Source organism: Condylura cristata, unplaced genomic scaffold, assembly GCF_000260355.1.
Source record: "Condylura cristata isolate star-nosed mole 26May11 unplaced genomic scaffold, ConCri1.0 scaffold00032, whole genome shotgun sequence".
Classification (NCBI taxonomy): Eukaryota; Metazoa; Chordata; class Mammalia; order Eulipotyphla; family Talpidae; genus Condylura; species Condylura cristata.
Genome location: NW_004567133.1, coordinates 18,904,884 through 18,926,608, shown reverse-complemented (window position 1 = coordinate 18,926,608; position 21,725 = coordinate 18,904,884). Strand labels below are relative to the sequence as shown.

Below are 21,725 nucleotides of genomic sequence, written 5' to 3'. Positions count from 1 at the left end.
CTGCCGCGGCGCCCCTACCTCTGCAGACCCGGTGGAACGCGGCCAGGCCCGCGAGCCCCGGGCCACCTGCAGCGCCCTCGGGCTGAGGCTCGACCGACCTGGAGCCGCGCGACTCGCACCTGCGCTGCCTGAGAAGGCGGCGGCGGCGCGCTCGCTTCTCCCCCGGGGCGTTGTGTTGCGCCCGGACTTTGTAAACAGAAGGGTTTCCGCGAACTGGGGTGTCTGCCACTTGTTTTTTCTCGAGCGCTCGCTTTCCCTAAAGTAGCCTCAGTGAGTTTCAGAAGCTGTCACTGACTGTTTGCACTGCTGTAAGACACACTGATCCGATAAAGCCAATTTTAAATTCCCGGAAATCATTTCATAACGTTCAGCACAAGTTCCTATTTTTAAAACTCTCGGCTTTTTGAGGACTTGACAAACTGTGTGAGTCTTAACACATTATCACACAGGACTTAGAGGCAGGGACACGGCAAAGGATATGTTGTCCGATTCTGTGAGTTCTAGCCAATGCAATACGACATGAAACAAATCAGCACGATTTTTCAGAAAGCTGAAGGCGGAATTCTTTTCTGTGGAGGATAGAGCAGCCTGTTTTGGGAAGAGAAAAAGGTGAAGGGATGTGCCTTAAAATCAGTAAAATTTAAGAGACTAATTATGGAATTCAGACTTTCTGTTTTGTCAATAATTAGCTTGAAATAAACTGGTTGGGAGGATGTATAACAAAGTGTACAGTTCTTGGGACTACCCCGAGAAACAAAAGGAGGCCAGCTTATCTTGAATAACATCATTTGAAGTTTTTTAAAGAGTAATATTTTTGTACATAGAATACTATACTTTTTGCTTAAAATAGTGTTCAGCTCATTAAAGCTGTGTATTGAATGATCTTAAGTTTTACAGATTTTGTTTTACTTATTAACCTGGTTTATATAAAGCAGTCATTATCATTTTTGACAGCTTCAATTAAAGCATCAGTTTAGCAAATTAAATTCCCTTAAATAATGAACTCCTTTTAACGAAGTTAAATTTCCTGAGTGTTTTTAATTGCATTTAAAGTTTTGCTTGCTTATTCTTTCAAGTAGTCACACTTCACAAAAACTGGTTGTAAATCTAATAGTACAATCTTTCCAAGGATTTAGCTCTTGTAAATGTAATAAACATGTCAAAGTCAGTTTCTTTTAAAAGCATACTTTCAAATTCAGATATATTAAGCATTTCAAGATAAAATTGTAAGGCTAGCAATCATTAGTATGTCTGATTTGCTTAAATATTTCAAATGATTCATTTACTAGGTAACTAATTATCACTGGGATCATAAAATGTAATCCAAAGTCTAATTCTAAATGTTAACATGCTATCGATTTGACTTACTTTATCCTCTGTTATTTCTATGACTTCTAAGGCGTGCAAAGTCATACAGCTAAAATGTTGACTAAGAGAAAGGCTGTATTTTAAATATCACTGCTAGTAATGTGGCAGAGACCTGGTTGTCACTCCCAGGATGATATTCCTGCAGTCTGCTGGTTAATTTGCAGGTACTTTCTGCAAATTGTACAGAGACTTTGCCTGTTTTTATCAGTGGGGAACCTTTAAATCCTGCAGCTTTCAGCTGGGATTTATTTTCACAACCCAGTACATCACAAATGACCTGGAGAACTTGAGAGTTTCTTTTAAAGGAATTTCTTTCACTGTCTGAGTGTATGCTGGTCTTTTGCCCCATCACCTTATTTTGCTGTTAATGACTTTGCTGCTAACTAGAATTATTCTAACTTAAGATTTTAGACATCTTATTTCTCATTACTTCTTAAAAATCACAAATGTATGGTCCTAATAGAATGACTGTTGTATGCATACAAATATATGCCATATGTGAATATATGTGATCTGTATGAGCTTTCTGAATTCATTATGATTTATGATTTGTTTACAATCAAAATGCAGTGAGCTTATTTGGGAACTTGTCAAAATGAGTGAGAATTGATCTCAAATAATGAATAGGCTAGAAGGATAATAAAGATGAACTTTTAATTCAAGATACTAAAATACACAAATTTTCAAACAGTGCACATTTCTGGTTAAACAATCTTTATCTAGTAGATTAATATAACAAAATGAATTTCAGAAATTGACCTAAAGATGTTTAAGATGTTACTTTATGATTCATGCCAATCAACAGGGGTAAAGAGGATTATTGGTGTGAGGAAGAAACAAAGGGCTTCACCGCTCACTGTCCAGCAGTAAATTCAACCTACTTTAAAAAGCTCAATGTGCAAAGTACATCAATAAAAGATGGTGGATAATTTTTTATACAAAGAGTTATGAGGCTAGAGAAGGGCATTTTAATCCTTTAAAATTTAGTAGGTGTCTTAAGGGGGAGAGCATACTGTTAACTGTATAGAAAGTTAAAATTTCTCTCATACTTCTCTCAGAGAAAAATTAAACAGTAAATAACAAGGCAGGAAAATATAAAATATATGACAGGCATTATTATAATCTAAAACAGATATCATCCAAAAAAACCCTTGCAGATCAATTTAAAAGCCACATTTTCCCCCAACCAATCTCATAGTGCAGGGTGTTCACTCTACAGTGAAGAGCCTTGTTTGTGACATGGTGGGAAGTTCACACCGGAATGCAAGTTAAGAGGACACAAAAGACACACACATGCATGTACATGTGTGCACGCATACATGACACGTATTTGCTTATTTATATTCTGTTAACCTTTGAATCCTGGGAGTCACAATCTGTTTTAAACATTCCCAAGCAAGGTGGAAGCTCTCTTTGGCATGTGATCATTTGTTTTGTCGAAGCCAAAGTTGTTGGTGAGGGAGGCTTATGCCTTCAGAGGTGAGCCTAACTGCACCCCTCTCCTGAGACACTGGTGTTCTGCTTCTTCTAGGGTAGGCAGCACCTTCTGTGAGCTGGTGAGAACTTGATTGTTGAAAAAGATTGGTCCTGAATGAAAGTAATCAGCTGATAATAAAAATAACGAGATCTTAAGGAAGAAATCATTTCCAGACAGAAAAAAAAGTTGGATAATTCAAATGAAATTTATTAATACATGAAACCAGTGGTTTTGCACTTTGAGGATTTTTAAAGGCTCTGTCAGCGTGGATTCTCTGCTAAGGATATAATGAATGGGCATAGGCGACAATCTGGAGTCTGAGGAGCAGCGATCACCGAGAGGATCTTCATATGCACAAAAAAATGTATTTCAAACAGGAAAATATTAAAGATGTGCAAATGTTCTACCTAAAGTGCTTAAGTAGAACAAAGTAGTAAATAGTAATTGAGCTCAATTTAAGAATGAATTCGTGACAGTGAAATTCTCTTAAACTTAAATCTACATAACTGACCAGGAAACATCATCTTTGTCATACTGGCTTGACCTGGCTCTTCTTTTCAGTGTTAACAGAAGCCATGCAGTGACACCCGCTAAGACTTGCTGGCAGCCATGTCGGAGCCCCACAGGGTCCAGTTCACCTCTCTCCCAGGTTCTCTGAATCCCGCATTTTTGAAGAAGTCCCGGAAGGAGGAGGTTGGGGGAGCAGAACAGCACCAGGACTCTGAGCCGGCTGCTGCAGCTGTTCGGATTACACTCACTCTCTTTGAGCCAGACCACAAGCGCTGCCCAGAGTTCTTCTATCCCGAGTTGGTGAAGAACTTACGAGGGAAGGTGAAAGGCCTTCAACCCGGAGACAAGGTACAGCCCAGTGGGCTCAGACTCACTTGCAGATTGAAAGTGGGTGTTGGCCAGTGCAAGTGGGGTTTTAGAGGGAAAATGTCAAACGGGGGGACATTCATCCCAAAGCAGGCATCAAGTGTGCTGGGCTTGCCTCTGAGCATGAAGGGATGGAATGTTTTCTGGAACCACTCTCCTGATATGTGTCAGAGAAATCATATGGAACGTCTAAGACCAGTTTGAATTACAGTCAATTTGTATAAATAACAGAAACGAGTTTTTCTTTCTTTTTTTTTTTAAATAGCAGGAGGTTAAAATGTTTTGTGTAAAGGTGACCAGACCCTGGCTGTTCCCGGCTGCAATTTCACTGTGCTTGGAGGGAGTCTGCTGCCTAGCCGCAGGGCAGACTGAAAGACAGTCTGCTCCTTTCACTTAAACATCCAGTGTTCTTTTGTTTCTTTTCTTCTCTATTGATGTAACATTGGCTTACAACAGTGTATATGATTTAGGAGAATGATGCATGTTCCTACGCCATCATCCCGCCATCAAAGCAGCCACAGTCCTTTACCCTAGTCTGGGCTGATCCCTCCCCACATAACCCTGTCACATCCCTTACCCCTCGCCCTCTGATACCTCAACTCTGCCATCGTATTTCCAGTTTGTCTTGGTTTAGTTTTGTGTTTCTGTAGATTTCACATGTGAGTGAAGTCAGCCAGTGTTTCTTTCGCCTTCCGGCTTGCTTCCTGCAGCCTCCGGCCCCTCTGTGTTGCTGCAGGTGGCGGGAGTCCATCCTTCCCAGCCACGCAGTGTTCCCTGGCCACCTGCTTCTCCTGGTCTGCTGCTCTTGTCAGTGGCACCTGCAGTGGACACAGGCGCACCTACCTCCCTTTGGATAGTGGTGTTGCGTTCTTTGGCTAGGTACCTGGGAGTGGACTTGGTGGATCTGTTTTTAATATTTGGAGACACTTCTGTGCTGTTTTCTCTAGGAGCTGGACCAGTCTGCATTCCCACCCACAATGTTCAAGCATTCCTTTTTCTTCACATCTTCACCAACATTTGCTGTTTTTTTATGTGCCATTCTCACTGGAGTGTGGTGGTGTCTTACTGTGGTTTTGATGTGCTTTTCCCTGATTATGAGTACTTTGAACATTTTTTGTGTTCATATTCCTGTTAGCCATCTATATGTCATCATTGGAGAAGTAGTTATTTAGCTCTTCCCATTTTTTTGATTGGGTTCTTTTTCTTTTTGTTGAGTTGTACGAATTCTTTGTGAATCTTAGCTATTGTCCCCTCGTCAGATGTATAATCGCCAAATATTTTCCCTCGTTCATTAGGGTCTCTTAAAGGGCTTAAAAAAAAAAAATTTACTTATGCATTCAGAACTGCGATACAGGCCGGGCAGGGGCGGTGAGAGGATTCACCAGAGACAGAGTGGGGAGCAGAATAGACTGACTGATGAAATACACTGCTGAGGGGAGCAGCAGGGGGTCAGGAGAGGTCTGCTGCACCCTGGGGGGTCACCTGGGGGGGGGCAGGGATCAAACTCTTGCTGAAGTGGCTTTAGCTTCTTAGTGCTGGGATTTAACCTGCTGTGTCACCAGGGAGGGCCCTCTTAAAGGATTTTTTAAAAAAGATTTATTTATTTAAACATGTAAGAACTGAGGTACAGACCTGAGGTGTGTGTGTGGGGGGGGGGGGGACATGAGAGGCTTCCCCAGAGACATAGTGGGGAACAGAACAGTATTGAAATACACTGAGGGGAACAGTGGGGAGACAGGAGAGTCACCTCTATGTGGGTCAGTCCCTGGCCAGGAATTGAACTCTTACTGCAGTGTCTGTGGATCACTTCATAGTGCTGTGCTTTAACCCATTGCACCACCAGGGAGGGCCTAAAAATTTTTAAAGGTTTTTATTTATGCATACAATAACTGGGATGTAGGCCAAAGTGTAGGGACTGAGAGGATTCACCAGAGACACAGTGGGGAGCAAAATGGGTGAATCCAATGAAACACACGGTTTTTTAAATGCTCTGTTTATTTTCCTGGTGGGTTAACTTTTTAGCATAGAATTTTCCAGTGCCGCACTGAATAGAGAGAATAATATAATAAGCCCATATAACTGTTACCAGTTCAACTGTTGCTGATGTTTTTAAATTCATTAACACAGTGAACAGTTTTTATAAACTTTCCATGTGCGCTGCTATACAAGAAAAGCATGCATATGCTAACCGCACAGCTTAATGCGAGTATAGACTCAACAGCTCCTCACCTGCACCTGGGCTACCAACTCCTTTTCCCTCCTCCTCTCCCAAAGCTCGTTAGGCCCTCAGGGGTAACTGCTGTCCTGATTTTCACAGCTCAGGACAGCTTTGCACAGCTACATTTTGTGTGGACAGGAGTGTGCCGTGCGATGGGCCCTGGCAGGAGCCCTGGCCCTTCCTGCGCGCTTCAGCAACTCAGAGGAAAAGGCGAGCGTGGCCTCCGCTGACAGCTCTGGGTGAAGCAGGGAATCGTGCACTGGCCCTGGGATTGAACGAGAGCAGGCAGGTGCATTCTCTGCCAGTGTCTGTGAGGCTTGGGGTGCTTGCCTGTGGTTGGCAGGATTCACTTACCCACTTTCCTTTGCTCAGATAAACATGTGCTTCCTTCGTTAAAATATGTTTTGCTGTATGAGGGCCAGTGGGTCAGAGAAGTCTTTAAGCCCTTTCATATAATATCCTTGTTCTTGAGATGGAGAGAAAGCCGTGGGGATCGGTTAAGATTTTATGGACTCAAAGCAGTAGATCAGTTGAACTTAGAACTCCAGGGCTCCCCTTCCGCCTTTTGGGGGGTTCACATGTTCTCTCTCCATTGCAGAAAAATGCGTGAAGTGTACCCAGAGAGGTTTGGATCTGATTCAAAGGGCTCATGTCTGTGCCGGAGGCCAGCTCTCAGTTTCAGGACTCCTGCTCTCAGTTTCAGGACTCCTGCTTTGCACTGTTCAAAATACATGTGTTAATTCATTTAGCTCATTTTTTTTTTATAATGTGGAGACACTGCAGAAGCTGAGAAATGTTCATACCAACACGGCTGATAAAAGTCACAGTATGGATATTGTTTTAGTATGGCCCAAATACAGGCCCTGGAGGGCTTGCACACAGGTGAATTTTCCTCCTGAATGCTATGTTTGGACAAAGGGAGGCCTTCATACATTCAGGAAATTAGGCTTCTTGGGAGACTACTGTTTGTGTTAAGAAGTATACACCATTCCATGCTATTCCAGGCTGGTGGAACTCTTCAAAGTATTAGTTACTATTTCTTTTTATATTTTTCATAAAAAAACTGAGGTGTAGAGGTGCAGAGTGGGGAGCAGAACAGATGGATTTACTGAAATACACTGCTAAGGGGAGCAGTGGGTGAGATAGGAAAGGTCTGCTGAGCCCTGTGGGGGGTCACTCCCTGGCCGGGAATTGAGCTCTGACCATTGCATTGAGACTAGGCTACCAAGGAGGCCCTTAAAATGATTATAACTGCTTAAGTTGCATGTGATTTCATTGTAGAAAATAAGATGATACAGACACGCACATGTTTTAAAGTCCACCCACCTGTGGTACATACATTATATTTATGGTATGCAATATCTCATTATTCGTAGATATTTTGAATCATTTAACTGAACCTGTATGGTTGGGTGGAATTTCAGTAGGCAGTGTTGGGAGAGTGGATGAGAGGTTTTTTTTTTTTTTTTTTTTTCATAAATAGGCATCTAAGTCTTTACTTTTGGCTTCCTCTGAAGTACTAAACATATTTGGTGCAGGAGTCTATTATTAAGATTAAGATCCCTTGCCAAAGAAGCTTTAGGTGTAACTCTGGTAAATTTACTTGATAACAAAGCCTCAAGGGTTAAGTTGATGGGATAGAAATAAACTTTGGAAAACCACATAAAAATATTTGAAGTGAGTATTGACATTGGGAGAAAAATATGATTAATCATTAAAATAAGCTTCCAGAAAAGGGAGTACCCAGAGCAGGAAGACCTTGCAGAAGTATCCCTCTTCTTTCTTGGTGACTCTTGGTTGCACTTGGGCCAGTCCAGTTCCTCCCTCTCCTAGTGGTTAGGGCAGAACTGCTTTCAAGAGCTCCAGCTTCCTTGGTGGGTTCTCAGTCTTGTGAGCCACTGACTGCTTTGGACGAAACTCGGTGAGACCAGTGGGTCCCTTACTAGAGTGATGTTTTTAAACGTGTAAAGTACTTTTCAGGGTCTCAGAGGGAGCCTGCTGTATTGAAATAGTTCTGTCAGGTTGAGCATGCCCCTGAAGGCACCTTGCCACATTTGGAGCCCTGTGGGATACTGCAGTGCAGTTAGTTAAATTGCATTGAGTCACGTCTTTGAAAAATCTTTCTTAAGCAACTGAGACACTGATAGGAAGGACTAATGTTTTCTATTTTGTCTTTTCTGAGAAACTTTGAAAATGAGTCTTTATGCAGTTTCTAGGTATTGGATAGTCATCAGAAAATTCTAAAATAGGATTCTGGGAATTTTTTTGTGACTTTTTGTGAAATGGTCTCTTTACAGAAGAAAGAGCTCTCAGATCCTTTCAATGACGATGAAAAGGAAAGGCATAAAGTGGAGGTCCTTGCCCGGAAATTTGAAGAAAAATATGTAAGATCCTTTTGGGTAACACAACAACTTCGCTGAGCGGGGGAGGTGCCTAAACGTTCCCGCGTCCCCGTAGCGGGCCGTCGGTCTGACCAGCGCTGCTGCCAATGCTGGCATGCAGCGTGGGCAGGGCAGGCGCAGCCAGTGCCAAGCGCCAGGCCTTTCTCCCTTAGGGCAGGGAGTGTCAGATGTCAAGTGTGAGAGTGGACTCAGGCTTTCTTGCGCAGATCGTCTGCTGCGTCTTAAAGCTGTTTTGGGATTGGGCTTTGTCGTGTGTGCTACTGTTCCAGGGCTTTCTAGTCACTGCCTGGTGGAGCTCAAGGCAGCCATGAATTCTGTGTATTAAAAAGAGCATATGATCCTTGTGGACTTGAAAATTCGTTAGGAAGGTTAACTTTTCTGCTATGTGTTTTAACGTACTTGAAAAAAAGAAGAAAAGGCATGTGAACTGTTTCTTTTAAATTTTAGGGTGGAAAAAAACGTAGGAAAGACCGAATCCAGGACTTGATTGATATGGGGTATGGTTATGATGAATCGGATTCCTTCATCGACAACTCTGAGGCGGTAAGCACTCAGGGACAGTTCCAAGTCCCAGCTGTGCACTTGACCTCCTGTTGACAATGGCCCGGGGCTGGGGCGGGGTCAGAGTGGGCATACCCGCAGTCTGTGGTAAAGGCCACTGAAGAGAGGGGAGGGCGCCCCTAATCTGGGCCTTCCTTGATTTTTCCAAAACACCTAATGGCTCAGACATTCATGATTGACCAATAGGCTGTCTTCACCTGCTTAGCTGAAAGGTGGCAGAGAAATGTGGTCACGTCTGCTCTGCCCAGAGCCATCCTCACCCTCGGAAGATAGTGCCAGAATGTGGAACTGACCCTCAGTTTCCCTCTGCAGTATGATGAGCTCGTTCCTGCTTCTTTGACTACAAAGTATGGTGGATTTTACATTAACTCAGGAACCCTGCAGTTCAGACAGGCATCGGAATCAGAGGACGATTTCATTAAAGAGAAGAAGAAGAAATCTCCAAAGGTTAGAGCGTTGCTGCTTTTGGATTTCAGAAGTGCTTTTTACTGTGACGTTGTAAGATCAGTAGGTGACCTGCCAGAGTGAGAGCCGGCGGGTGACTCAGGAGATTGGTGGACAGGCAGGTGCTGTGCCAAGGTTGACGGCTGCTTCTCTCACCTGAGCGGGGACAAGGGGATGTCAACTCCAGGTCTCGGCTGTGTGTCACCGCCTGCATCCCGCCCAGCAGGCAGGCCAGGATGCACTTCCAAGGCGGTGTCAGGGAGGGGATGAGGGCAGTGCGGTGTGGAGTGAGGGGAGCTGGCACCTGCCTGCTGTGTCTCTTCTGTGAACATGTAGAGGACTTCATTCAGTTCCTGGGGCTGTCACCTGACGAAAACACGTTAGCCTGAGACAGGCTTACTTTGCAATCTAGCTGCCTCTGCCGTGTGTAAATGAGAGGGAGGCCCGTGTGCAGCTCGTTTCCAGCCGGAAAGCTGTCAGCTGCAGAAGGGCCTCTGTTGCCTCGGCCCGGGCGCTGCCAGGAGACACTCAGTGGGCGTGCCGTGTTGACCTGCTGCGGGCGTGGGGTCCAGGGACCCGCCTGAAAGCTCTGTCCATGAAGGAGATCAGCCCGCGCTCGGGCCGCGCCCCGGGCGGAGCCAGGCCACGCTGCGGAGTGCACCTGCTCCCGAGCGAGGGGGCCGTGTAACTGTGCCTTGTCTTTAATTCTCAGAAGCGGAAGTTGAAGGAAGGTGGTGAGAAGATAAAGAAGAAGAAAAAAGATGACACTTATGACAAGGAGAAGAAATCGAAAAAGTCCAAGTTTTCCAAAGCCGGGTGAGAGGCAGCCGCTTCTTTGCTAGGATAACGTTTGAGCAGCTAGGCCAGGACACCGGGAGCCGACCTGCCCTCCTCTCAGCGTCCACAGGGGCAGCAGGGCCTGGCCTTCTGTGCCCCTCCCACCTCCCGTGGTGCCGTGTGGGCACCGTGGCGCCTCTCCTGTGTGTGTGCGGGCGGCCAGCCTTGTCTCTGTCCCACCGCTGGTGCCGGCGGCTGTCCTGGCGCCTGCGGCTGCGGCTGTTCCGTGTGCTCTGGGCGCCCGCCCCGCCCGGCTCTTCTGTCTGCGTCTCCCTTTGTCTTCTCTGGTCTTGCTGCCTCGCCTCCCTCCGTCTCACCCCAGCTGCCCTTCCAGCTGCTGCTGCTCTCTGCTGCTCCTGCTTTCTCCCTGCAAATAGTTTTCTTGCCCCTTTGCAACCTTTTGTTTCAGCCTGGCAGTGGTCCTTAAAAACCCGTCGGATAATTAGCGTTATGTGACACTGTTTGCTAACCTGTACTAAATCTCAAGCTTTGGTCTCATCAGGAAGTTGCTCCATATGCCAAGAGGCGGGAGGAGGAATGACAGGGTGGACTGTGACTGAGGCTGCTGGAGGCCATTGCACTGGGAGCAGGGCAGAGTCCCTCTGGCCGTCCTTCCCAGCTGGCCTGCAGCCTTAGTAACCCGTTTCCCCCTTGCAGCTTCACAGCCCTCAATGCCAGTAAGGAGAAGAAGAAGAAGAAATATTCTGGGGCTTTGAGCGTGAAAGAGATGCTAAAGAAATTTCAGAAGGAGAAGGAAGCTCAGAAGAAGCGTGATGAAGAGCACAAGCCCGTGGTGGTCTCCTCGGCGGACGCGCAGGGCCTTCGGGACTTGGAGGGCGCCTCGGACCCCTTGCTCTCGCTCTTCGGCTCGGCGTCGGACAATGACTTGCTCCAGGCGGCCACCGCCATGGACTCCCTCACTGATCTGGACTTGGAGCAGCTGCTCAGTGAGTCTCCAGGAGGAAGCCCCTTCCGCGACGTGGACGATGAGAGCGATTCCCTCGGGGTGGGGCTGGAGCAGGAGTTCAGGCCCCCCACTTCCCTCCCCGAAGGCCTGCCCGCGCCCCTGGAGAAGCGCGTTAAGGAGCTGGCTCAGGTACGGTGACACAGGCGGCCGGGTGTCCCCGAGAGCGGGTGGGCAGATGGACGCTGCTTCCCCGCAGCGCGGGCTCTGCCTGTCAGACGTCATCTTTAGGCCTCTCGTTCCTGCTGTCCTGAAAATTGGCTTTCTTTGGGGCAGATTTTCCATTTTCTGCCTGTCAGTTCCTCACACACAGAACACGTCCTGTCGCATGACAGGCTGCGCGAGTGTCAGCGGCAGGCGCCTGAAGCGGACGCTCACTGTGCAGCCTTTTGAAGGAGTCGCGTGTTTACAGAAGCTGGCGGGTGTAGAGCGTGCGTGGTCTCTGCTTCGCTGCACTGGGGTTTGGTAGCTCCGTGGACTCGCTCCTCCCCTGTGCCGGGTGGTGGTGACGGGAGCGCTGGACGTCTGTCCTCCCGGCCGCAGCTCCAGCACAGAGCACGACTGCCGCTGCCCGGGGGTTGGAGGGCGACCTGGAGGCCAGCCACGCCGTCTGCGCGTCGCTGGTGTGAGCCAAGCGCAGCCTTAGCTGTGGAGTCACGGGCCACTGGTGACGAAGCATCATCTAACTAAGATGGCTCTGGTGGCGCTGACACCTTCTCGCCGGTGATTCTCAACAGGGCCCCAGAGTCGCCGTCCTGCGGGCTGTCCCTAATGTTCTAGGGCAGGGCCGGGGTGAGCCACTGCTGCAGGAGCCCAGAGAGCTCGCGACCGTCTGCGCAGGAGGCCGGTGCTGCCTGCGGGCCGTGTGCAGCGCTGGTCGCACGCTCTTGAGCGCAGTGACGTGTGTGGGCTGTCGCCAGCTAGGAGCAGAGTGTCTTCACAGCACCCGAAGGGGCAGCCGTTGAAGCTGAACATGGCACGTTTGAGCTGTCCTTCCTATTTTGATTCTCAAACTTTTATTTAAAAGAATTCCTCCTTGTTCTTTTTTAAGATTTTATTTATTTCTGCATACCGAATTGGGACACAGGCCAGAGGTCCAGGGGTGAGAGGCTTCCCCAGAGACGGAGTAGGGGGCAGTAACAGGCAGATGGACTGAAGCACACTGCTGAGGGGAGCAGCGGGCGGTCAGGAGAGGTCTGCTGCGCCCTGTGGGTCCCTCCCTGGCCGGGGATCCAACTCGTGCTGCGGTGGCTGCGACAGCTTCACAGGGCTGCGACTTACCATGGCGCTATCGGAGGGCCTCCTGTTACTCCTTGTTACTTGTGTTTGTAGTCAAGTTGTTTTGCTTCTAAAAGTCTTCGGTACTCAGTGAGTCAAGTCAGGCAAACGTGATTTTTTAGAGCAAAGTCAAACCAGTGCATGGCTGTGTGTCCGCCCCACCTAGGTTGTGTGTGCTCTGCTAACCCACACGCGCGGCTTCTCTCTTGGGAGACCGAGTGGCCTGATGTGGAACAGTTGTAATTACAGTTGTGATTATGCTTCCTGCTTGCTTTGCTTGATAACGCATACTACAAAGCCTTTGTTACTTTCAACGGCTGCATAAAGAGAAGACTCATTTAGAAAGTTGCTTCATGTCCCTCGCGCCCCTGTCCCCCGTGACCCAGCCCTTGGCATCTTGTCACCTGGGTGTGGGGCTGAGTGCTCGCTGTGCCTCTGCTGGGAGAGAGGTCCCCCTGGGGGAGAGATGCCTGGGGTGCAGAGGCGCCTCCATGGGCGCACGTGGTGTTGGGTCCCGCACGAGGAGGCCTGGCTCAGGCTCGTGCTGGACATTGTGCTGCGAGCTTACGTTCCGCGTGCCACATAGAACTAACAGTGCTGTGTGTTTCCACTCTTTTTTTTTTTTTAAAAGATTTATTTATTTATAAACACAGAACTGGGGTACAGGCCAGAGGTGCAGGGGCGGTGAGAGGATCCCCAGAGTCAGAGCGGGGAGCAGAACAGGTCGATTGTCAAAGTCCACTGCTGAGGGAGCAGCGGGCGGGTCAGCCGAGGTCTGCCACGCCCTGGGGTCACCTCCGGGGCCGGCGGGGATCGAACTCATGCGGAAGCGGCTTCAGCTTCTCAGTGCTGTGCTGTAACCCGCTGCGCCACCAGGGAGGGCCCTCCACTATTTTTATTCCCCTTATTTCCTTTTTACTTGTGCTGTTCGTTTCCCCCCCCCCTTTTTCTTAGTTCATTTACTATTACAGTCATTTGTTTAGATTTTAATCTTGCTGCTGGATGACACATGTGTCAGTTTCTCCTGCTGTCTCAAAAGATGACCCCTAAACGTAGCGGCTTCAAGCAACGTTTTATTTCCCCTGACCCTGCAGGCCGGCTGGGCAGCTCCTCTTCCGGCCTTGCCTGGCTCTGAAGGCTGCAGGCTGACTGGACACCGGGACATGGACCTGTCTTCCCGCTGGCTTGGCCTCTCCTGGGTTTTTCCAGGCCCCTCAGCCAGCCTCAGGGCAGCGTCTCGAGGGTAGCGCTAGGTTGGCCTCAGAAGTTGTGCCCCGCATCGTTCTGCCCTGGTCCTCGGGAAGTGAGCTGTGTGCAGCCCCAGCTCGGAGGGGCATGCTCTTGGGACCGTGGCCCTGTGGCCTGTCACGGCGCATAGCAGATGTTCCCTCAGGATTCCTAGGGAGAGCGCCTGTGGGAAGCAGCATCGGAGTATCTTGTAGCCAGATGATGTTAAATGTTCAAACTTTATAAACTCGAGCATCAGAGAGCACCGCTCCGGGGCCGCGCCCTAGCCCGCGTGCGCCTCTCCTTCCTGCGTACTGTGAGGTTTCGGGGGAGGGAGGCGTGGTTCCACTCGGGGGCCCTCCTTGTCTTCTCAGCAGGGGTCGTAGCTTTGTGGTCGATGTTGGGAAGGGCCGGTGTTCGCGTGTGCAGAGCCTCAGGTTTCTGCCTTGGCATGATAGCTGGGCAGCCACTCAGCTCCAGCCATATCCGATCCAGTCAGGCGTAAAATGGGAACGGTGACTGTGACTACGAGGATGAGGAGAGACACACAGTGTGGCCCAGGATCTCCGCCAGCATCGCAGACCCAGGGAGACGTGCTTCTTAGGGGAATAGGCCGAAAAAAACAGACCTGTCTGGTCTTTTTTGAAGAGAACAGCATGCCAGGCTTCACTCTATGCTGCAAAAGCAGGTCTGGGCCGCGTGCCGAAGGCCGCGCCTGGCTCTCGGCGGTGGGGCAGCTCGGGAAGGGCTGTTGGAGCCAGCATAGGGTGGCGTGACTGGCCGTGTTTCTGTGTTTCCTGACTGTTCTGGATTGATCAACTTAACCAGGTCCTGTGGCCACGGTGTCACCTCAGTACTCAGGGACATGGCTTATTTCCACAAGACAGATCTCTCTTAGTTACTTACTTGATAATACAGCATTTGACTAGTTGTCTTCAGTATAAGACCAGACCCTCAGAAACTCCTATACAATTCAAAAGACTGCAGATGAAACATCTTTAAAAAAAATTACGTAGCGCAAAGCTTCTGAAATACTGGCTAAATAAAATCTGATTGGAAACCCAAGCTGTTGATGGGCCTGACGCAGCACTAGGGCCTTTGGGATCCGAGTTGGAATGATCAGATCGTGTCAGCGTGAAGGTGCTTCTGCATTTTTTTTAAAAAAATAAAGTGTCTTCCTTTTTAAGATTTATTTATACATACAGAGCTGGGGGACAGGCCAGAGATGCCAGGGTGGTGAGAGGCTTCACCAGAGACAGAGCGGGGGGCAGAACAGGCAGACCGATGAGGGGAGCAGCGGGCGGGTCAGGAGAGGTCTGCTGCGCCATGTGGGTCACTCCCTGCTGGGGAATGAATTGGTGCTGAAGCGCCACCAAGGAGGGCCCACTTCTGCGTCTTAAAACTAGTGTGTTACTAAAGCAGAAGACGTGCTCGGTTCTGTTGCTTCTCATGCTAAAGTCACGATCCCAGTGCATGAGAAGTGCCTGGGCAGAAGTCTGACTGCTTCTGAAGTTCTAAGAAATTAGCAGGTGAAGAGCTTTAAAGTCACCTTGCCTCTCTTCCTTGCCTGTCCTAAAGCCTGCCCTGCCTCTCCGGCCTCTGCCCACTCTCCCAGCCCGGGCTCTGCGCGAGCGGGTCGAGCTCAGCCATTGGGCGCTAGTCCCTCCTCTGGTGTGCACCCTCCGTGTAGCTATGCTCTGGCCCTTCTCGGCCAGCGCCTGCTTTGCCACAGGCAGCTGTGGGCCGTGCAATGATGAGAAGCTCCTCTCCTGTCCTCCACCAGTGAGTGTGCGCATGGGTCAGGAGGTACGTGAACGTCGACAGTCAGCAGAGCTGACAGCAGATTGAGACAGGCACCCAGGCTTTGGGAGACCAAGGGTGGCAGGTGCACAGCCATGCTTGCGAGGTGACAGAGAAGCTCTGTGGGTTGCAGAGCAATTTGCCTTGAGGCTGGCGGCGGTGGGCACCTGTGTGGGAGAGCTGGCCTGGGGGTTCGCGGTGGGGGGATAGGTTGTAGGATGTGGTGGGAGATGGGGGCCAGAATGGATGGCTGGGGCCAGATCCCCAAGGGCCCTATGTGCCACACAAGCTTGGGTTTGACCCTAGGCTTAGGGCTCCCAAGGGGGTCTAAAGGAGGGTGGAAGGACCCCAGGGAGAATAAGGCACTGTTACTAAGGGTGGGACAGTGGAGGCAGCCCAGAAGTGGGTGTGTTTGGACACGGTTACGGTTATTTACCAGAGGGGGTGGCCGTTCTGATCCAGAGCTCAGAAAACGGAGTTTAGGGCTACGAGTGTGGAGGCCGCGCCAGGTCCGTCCATGCCACCTTGAAGCTGAGGGCGGGATGTTATGGCGGCGCAGAGCCCTGAGGGTCCCGCGACTGTTTGCAACCTGTGGGAGGAGATCGCACGGTCAGAGGTAGGAAGGGCACCCAGAGGCCGCGACCACAGGCGGGCACATGGGACCGGGAGGTTCAGGGCCTTGACCGCCCCGCTGGTTTTGTCTGGAGTCGCCTGAGCGCCGTCGCCGCGCCATGTGCCAGGCCTGCTTCCCGAGCTGTCCGTCCGCAGGCTGCGAGAGCGCGACTCTGGGCTGAGAGCTGCGGTCTCGCTCTGCTCACGAGTGTCACTAGAGTTAGCTCCTGATATGGGCGGGCGCCGCCACCCGCACAGGTGCAGGCCCGGGCTTGCTGGCCTCCTGCTGGAGGCCGTGGGCCTGCGGGGCGGGGAGTGCCGCGGGGAGGTCTGCCCCTGCGCGGGGCTTCCCCACAAGCTGGCTGCCCCGCCAGCTGAAGCCGGAGACTGCTCGCCGCCGAGGCCGTGTGCGGGGCGCTCCTCTCGCTTTTACAGGGACTCGGTCCTTCCGTGCTAGTTGTTGTTAGCACGGAACAACAGACCTTCGAATCTTGCACACTTGTTAAAGCCCTTAACAGGCTTTGTCCTGTAGATGTGTGGAAATCCGGCCCGCAGCTCGGGCGGGGCTGGCGCAGGAGGGTGTGCCGGCGGGCTCTGGCATCGCCGGCACTGAGCCCCTGCGCCCCTGAGCCCTGTGTGCATCCAGGCAGAGCGGGCAGTGTGTACATGCTAGCGCAGCGCCGAGAAGAGCGGGCAGGCCTCCAGGGCCCAGCGTGACCCAGGTGGACCGCACCGGCGCGGTGGCAGGCTGCGGGAGTGGCGGCGCGCTGGTGCCGTGGGAGAGTGGGGCCGTGCAGGGGCCGTGCACTAACACGCCATGTCTGCTGTGAACCAGGCCGCCAGAGCTGCCGAGGGAGAGAGCAGGCAGAAGTTCTTCACCCAGGATGTTAATGGCGCCCTGTTAGAGTGAGTACCTTCTGGGCCTTCGTCTCTGTGGTCACCAGGCCTGGGCTGAGCAGGCCAGGGACACGGAGCTCCCCAGCCCTGTGGGGGTAGCCACCAGCGAGGTAAAAGGACGTTTTTTACTGTTGCCTTGATGCTGTTTTTTTCAAGTTGGAGACGGTGGTGGGGTGCGGGGGACCCAAATAGACCTTACTGGCCTCAGACCCACACACCGCCAGAAGCCTGGGCGTAATAGCCGTGGCCTGTTGGAGGACTTGTGGCCGGGGGGGGGCGAGGCAAGGCAAGGAGGTGTGGTTTGCCTGTCCCTGCAAATCCAGGTGTGAGCAACGGTGTGGCCTGCTTTCTTGGGTGCTCCTCAGCGCCCTTGGGGAGTCCCACTGTCCTCCCCTCTGCCCGTCAGTGCCACCATTCCGTACGCTCCAGACCTCCGAGACCCCACACTGTGCAGTGGACTGAAGCAAAACAAAAGCCTGCGTTTTTAACCCAAGCCAAGTTCTTTGTGTCTGGCCTTGCCGCCCCGCCAGCTTTTCTTCTGGCCTGCGTTATGTGGCAGAGGAAACTCGCTGCGGCACGCCTGCCGTGTCACGTGGAGGGGCAGTCGTCAAGACCTGGCAGCTTCCCGGCAGATGAGTGTGCCTGGCCAGGTCTGGACTGGCCAGGCTTGAGTGTGGGAGGCGTGGGCCCCAGCGCGCCCCAGGATGCGCACACCACCTGCTCAAGTGGCCGGCTGGGGAGCCCAGGGCTGAAGACTGCGTGCTGGTGGGGAAGCCGGAGGTGGGGTTTCCCTCACCTCAGAATCTGGATAGGCTGGGCAGTGAGGAAGGGCACCCCTGGACGCCTGTCTGCCCTGAGAGGACTGCTTTCCATTTTGGAGCTTTGTTTCCTTCGCCTCTGGCCGTCCTTCAGACGTGCCCTTGCGGTGACGTCTGTGACATGCCGACTCGTGTCCCCTCGCAGAGATGGGCAGGGCTGGGCGTTCTTGTTGGGCGGCTGCTGGCGCTCTGTTGCCTGGCCTGCGCCCTTACCTGGGGTAGCTGATGAGCTGAGATTTGACCCGCTCTTCGCGCCGAGCTTTGTGTCAAGGCGGGGTGGCTCGAGGATGGGGACGCTGCACCCCTGGGTGACTCCGTTCTGTTCTTCAGCATAGAGGTGCAGGCGCGGGAGCTGAGCAGCCAGGTCCGCTCGGGAGTGTACGCCTACCTTGCTTCGTTCCTGCCCTGCAGCAAGGACACCCTGGCCAAACGTGCCCGGAGACTTCACCTCTGTGAGCAGGTGGGTGACTTGGAGGGGGCTGCAGGCTTGGGGCCAGTGGCGGGATCGCCAGACCTCACAGACGCCGCATCCGCCGTTGGGGGGCCCCGGCAGTCGGCGCCCGTCGAGTGACCTCCTCGGTGAGAGGTGATGTGCCGGTCGGGCTTAAAGGTGTCTCCTGTCTTCTACAGGGGGGGCGCCTGAAGGAGCCTCTCCAGAAGCTGAAGGAAGCCATTGGCAGGGCGATGCCAGAGCAGATGGCCAAATACCAAGATGAATGCCAGGCACACACACAGGCTAAGGTGGCCAAGTACGTGCATCTCATCACCCTCCTGGAATTCTCCTCCTGCCTGTTTTTTACTGTTTCCATTTCCATATGAAACTGGGTTCTTCAGCATTTTCACCTTCAAGCTAGAAGTTGGACCATGGGGAGGTGATAGCCAGGAGGGACAGTGCTCTGTGGTGACTTCAGGGTTCCATGGAATTCTCTTCATGCTACAGGCTGCTGGAAGAGGAGAAAGACAAGGAACAGAGAGAACGGATTTGTTCTGATGAGGAGGAAGACGAAGAAAAGGGGGGCAGAAGGATAATGGGCCCCCGGAAGAAGTTCCAGTGGAATGATGAAATCAGGTGTGCCCCGGCTGGCCTCCGGGGGTGGGGGGGTTTGTGGGACCACTGGCTGAGCATGTGCCCGGAGCTCTGATGAGGTGGGAGTCGTTTGATCATTAATCATTACCTGGGGCTGCTGACAGCACGTGACTGAAACCTCAGAAATGTAATGTGTGGGGTGGTTTGGAGTTTCTGACTTCTCCCTCCTCCTCAGGGAGCTGCTCTGCCGAGTAGTGAAGATAAAGCTGGAGAGCTTGGATCTGGAGAGGACCAACAAGGCCCAGTCCTGGGAAGACTGCGTCAAGGGCTTCCTGGATGCCGAGGTCAAGCCTCTGTGGCCCAAGGGCTGGATGCAGGCCAGGTGAGGCCGTGCGGCCAGGCTGGTTGGGTGCCGAGGAGGGGCGTGGCGTGGAGGGCGTGCTGATGCTGAGCGCAGCCCTTGGGCCAGGCCACCGTCTGGTGCTCCACGCTGGCCTCACGGGAGCGGTTGGGGGGACATGCTGTCTTTGTGAAAGGGAAGAAGAGGAAGTTACTCGGGGGTTTTGTCTTCCTCCTCCGTCAGTCCACGGCTGACCTGCCCCTTCCGCCTGCCTCCCCTTTCCTGAGCCAGTGCCCTGTGGCTGGTGGGTGTCCCCCACTGGAAGGTGAGACTTAGTTCCCCTGGAGACCTCAGTTGTTGGTAGTGGGCGGACGGCTTCGGTGAGAGCTACTTTGTGGTGGCTGCTTACCCACGAGGCCACCATGCCCACAGCAGCCCTGCCATCGGGCCAGGTGACCTGGGGAGCTGGCACTCTATTTTTAACAAAATTTTTTCTTTATTGTGGTAAAGCACACTTGGTGTGACACTTACCATCTTGACCTGTTTTGAACGTACATTTCAGTGGACTTGGACACCTGCATGGCTCTGCACTGTGAGCACCATGGTCTCTGTGGCGCTTGTCCCAGAGCCTCCGCTCAGGGAACAGCAGCTCCCTCCTCTCAGACTCCTTTTACTCTCCGTCTCTATAATTTTGACTCTAAGCATGTCATGTACCTGCAGTCACGTGTCTGCTGAGTCTGGCTTATTTGATGTTGCGTAGTGTCCTCAAGGTTCCTATGTGTTGTGGCATTTTGCATCATTTCCTGCCTTTTCAAGGCGGGATGAAGCCCACCATACACATCACCCACGTCTGGGCTGGCCTTCCCTCCCTCCCTCCTGAGCTCCGCAGGTCACTTCCACTTCTCCGCGGGTTTGATACGGCTGCTGCGACTCTGAGCCAGGATTTAAATCTTCCTCGAGTCACTTCTTTTGGGTTTCTACCCAGAAGTAGAATTGCTGCATCTTACGGTTTTTCTGAGTTTAACTTTTTGAGGAGCCCCCATGTTTCCCACAGTGACTGTGGGTACGTTTTCACCAGCAGTGCACAGGGCCCCGCTTCTCCCCAACAGCCAGTTTCTGGTTTGTCGATGGCGGCCGTCCTAGGGGTGGCGGGGGACATCTTAGAGTTTGCGTATGCACGGTGACGGGTGACGCCAGGCTTCTTCCCATGTGCTGTCGGCCATGTGAGTCTCTGCGGTGAACTGCCTGCTCAAGTCCTTTGCCAATTTCTGGATTAGCTTGTTTGTTACAGAGTTTCAGGAGTTCTCTGTATTTTCTTGATGTTAATCCCTGATCAGATACAGGATTTCCAGATATTTTCTCCTGCCTTGTGGGTTGTCATTTTACCCTGTTGATAGTGCCTTTTGATGGGCAGGACTGCTGAATTTCCGTTGTTACCCTGCCATCTTGAAGCACAGGGGAGTCTTGCTCTATTCTGGGGGAGGGTGGGTTTCCTGAGTATTTAGGTATCTCAACACGGATGGCTTTGTAAATCTAAACATAAACCCACTCTCCTACAGATTCTGAGATGACATTCACCACCTCTTAGAGAAGTCAAACATCATTCATCGGGCCAGTGCTATGTTTAGGAGGAGAAAACAGTGACTGTACTGCTTGACCCACAGTTACTATCGGAATTCAAAAGCTGTTTGTAGTCATACTCAGCCACAAGCCAGCCTCAGGGGATCAGACGTCCAACAGATGCTGTTTCAGCCGCTTACGATTCAGATCCGGTGTAGACCAGTGTAAATATCGGGCTGTGCACACCACGCGCCTCTCTGTTTCGTGACAGATAAGGCAGGGCCAGCTATTGGGGCGCTTTTTGAAACGAGCTACCGATCCTGCCCGCCTCACTGTCGGCGAGGAGCGTTTTTGTTGCGGGATAGACTTGTTGGGATTCTCTAGACCCTCAGCGTCTCCGGTCTGTGGGGTGGGACCTGGCTTTCCTGCCGAGTGTGGGCGAGCACCCACGGCCGAGCCTGCTTCCCCGACCACGCGCCCCGGCTCCGTCGGGCGCTGCCCCCGCTGCCGCCTGCGGCAGACAGGACAGAGCCTCCGGGGCTTCTCGGGCCCAGCCGTAACCTGCTTCGTGCTCAGTACAGAGGTTCTTCCTCGAAAAGCGGGCTTTCTGCTCTTTTTCCTATTGGTAGTTTAAAAGTATTTCGTTTCCACAGCATGTGAATTTTCCAGTTTTCCTTTTGTAATTGAATTCTGACTGTACCCCGCTGTGATCAGAGAAGATACTTTGTGCAATGTCTGTCTTATTAAATACGTTAAGACTTAGTTTGTGGCTTAACATTTCATCTTGGAAAATTTATCCCCATGCTTGAGAAACGTGGCGGTGGCGGCGCGAGCGCCGTCGTCCGTTACGCGTGGTGCTGGCAGCCTGTCTGCCCTTCATTGTGGGCATCTGTTACTGTAGAGGTGTTTCTTCCTTTAATTTTCAGTTTTTGCTTAACATATTTGATTATATTACAGTAATGATAGCTTTTACACTCAGTTTTTTCTTTAAATGTACTAATCTTTCATCTCTCTACATG

At 51.4% G+C, this 21,725-nt stretch overlaps 1 protein-coding gene across 2 annotated transcripts in view; it reads left to right on the top strand.

The window, feature by feature from the left end:
* The first annotated feature begins 3,410 nt into the window (after nucleotides 1-3,410).
* Nucleotides 3,411-21,725, top strand: part of UBN1 (ubinuclein 1) — a 28,030-nt gene continuing 9,715 nt past the window's right edge. For both annotated transcript variants that reach the window (XM_012731943.1, XM_004692145.2), the window contains exons 1-11: nucleotides 3,411-3,703; nucleotides 8,237-8,323; nucleotides 8,789-8,884; nucleotides 9,215-9,349; nucleotides 10,059-10,162; nucleotides 10,841-11,279; nucleotides 16,900-16,970; nucleotides 18,110-18,239; nucleotides 18,410-18,528; nucleotides 18,720-18,848; nucleotides 19,042-19,188. In XM_012731943.1, the coding sequence (XP_012587397.1) occupies nucleotides 3,455-3,703; nucleotides 8,237-8,323; nucleotides 8,789-8,884; nucleotides 9,215-9,349; nucleotides 10,059-10,162; nucleotides 10,841-11,279; nucleotides 16,900-16,970; nucleotides 18,110-18,239; nucleotides 18,410-18,528; nucleotides 18,720-18,848; nucleotides 19,042-19,188 (1,706 nt within the window). In that variant the 5' untranslated portion in view covers nucleotides 3,411-3,454. The remainder of the gene's footprint in view (nucleotides 3,704-8,236; nucleotides 8,324-8,788; nucleotides 8,885-9,214; nucleotides 9,350-10,058; nucleotides 10,163-10,840; nucleotides 11,280-16,899; nucleotides 16,971-18,109; nucleotides 18,240-18,409; nucleotides 18,529-18,719; nucleotides 18,849-19,041; nucleotides 19,189-21,725) is intronic.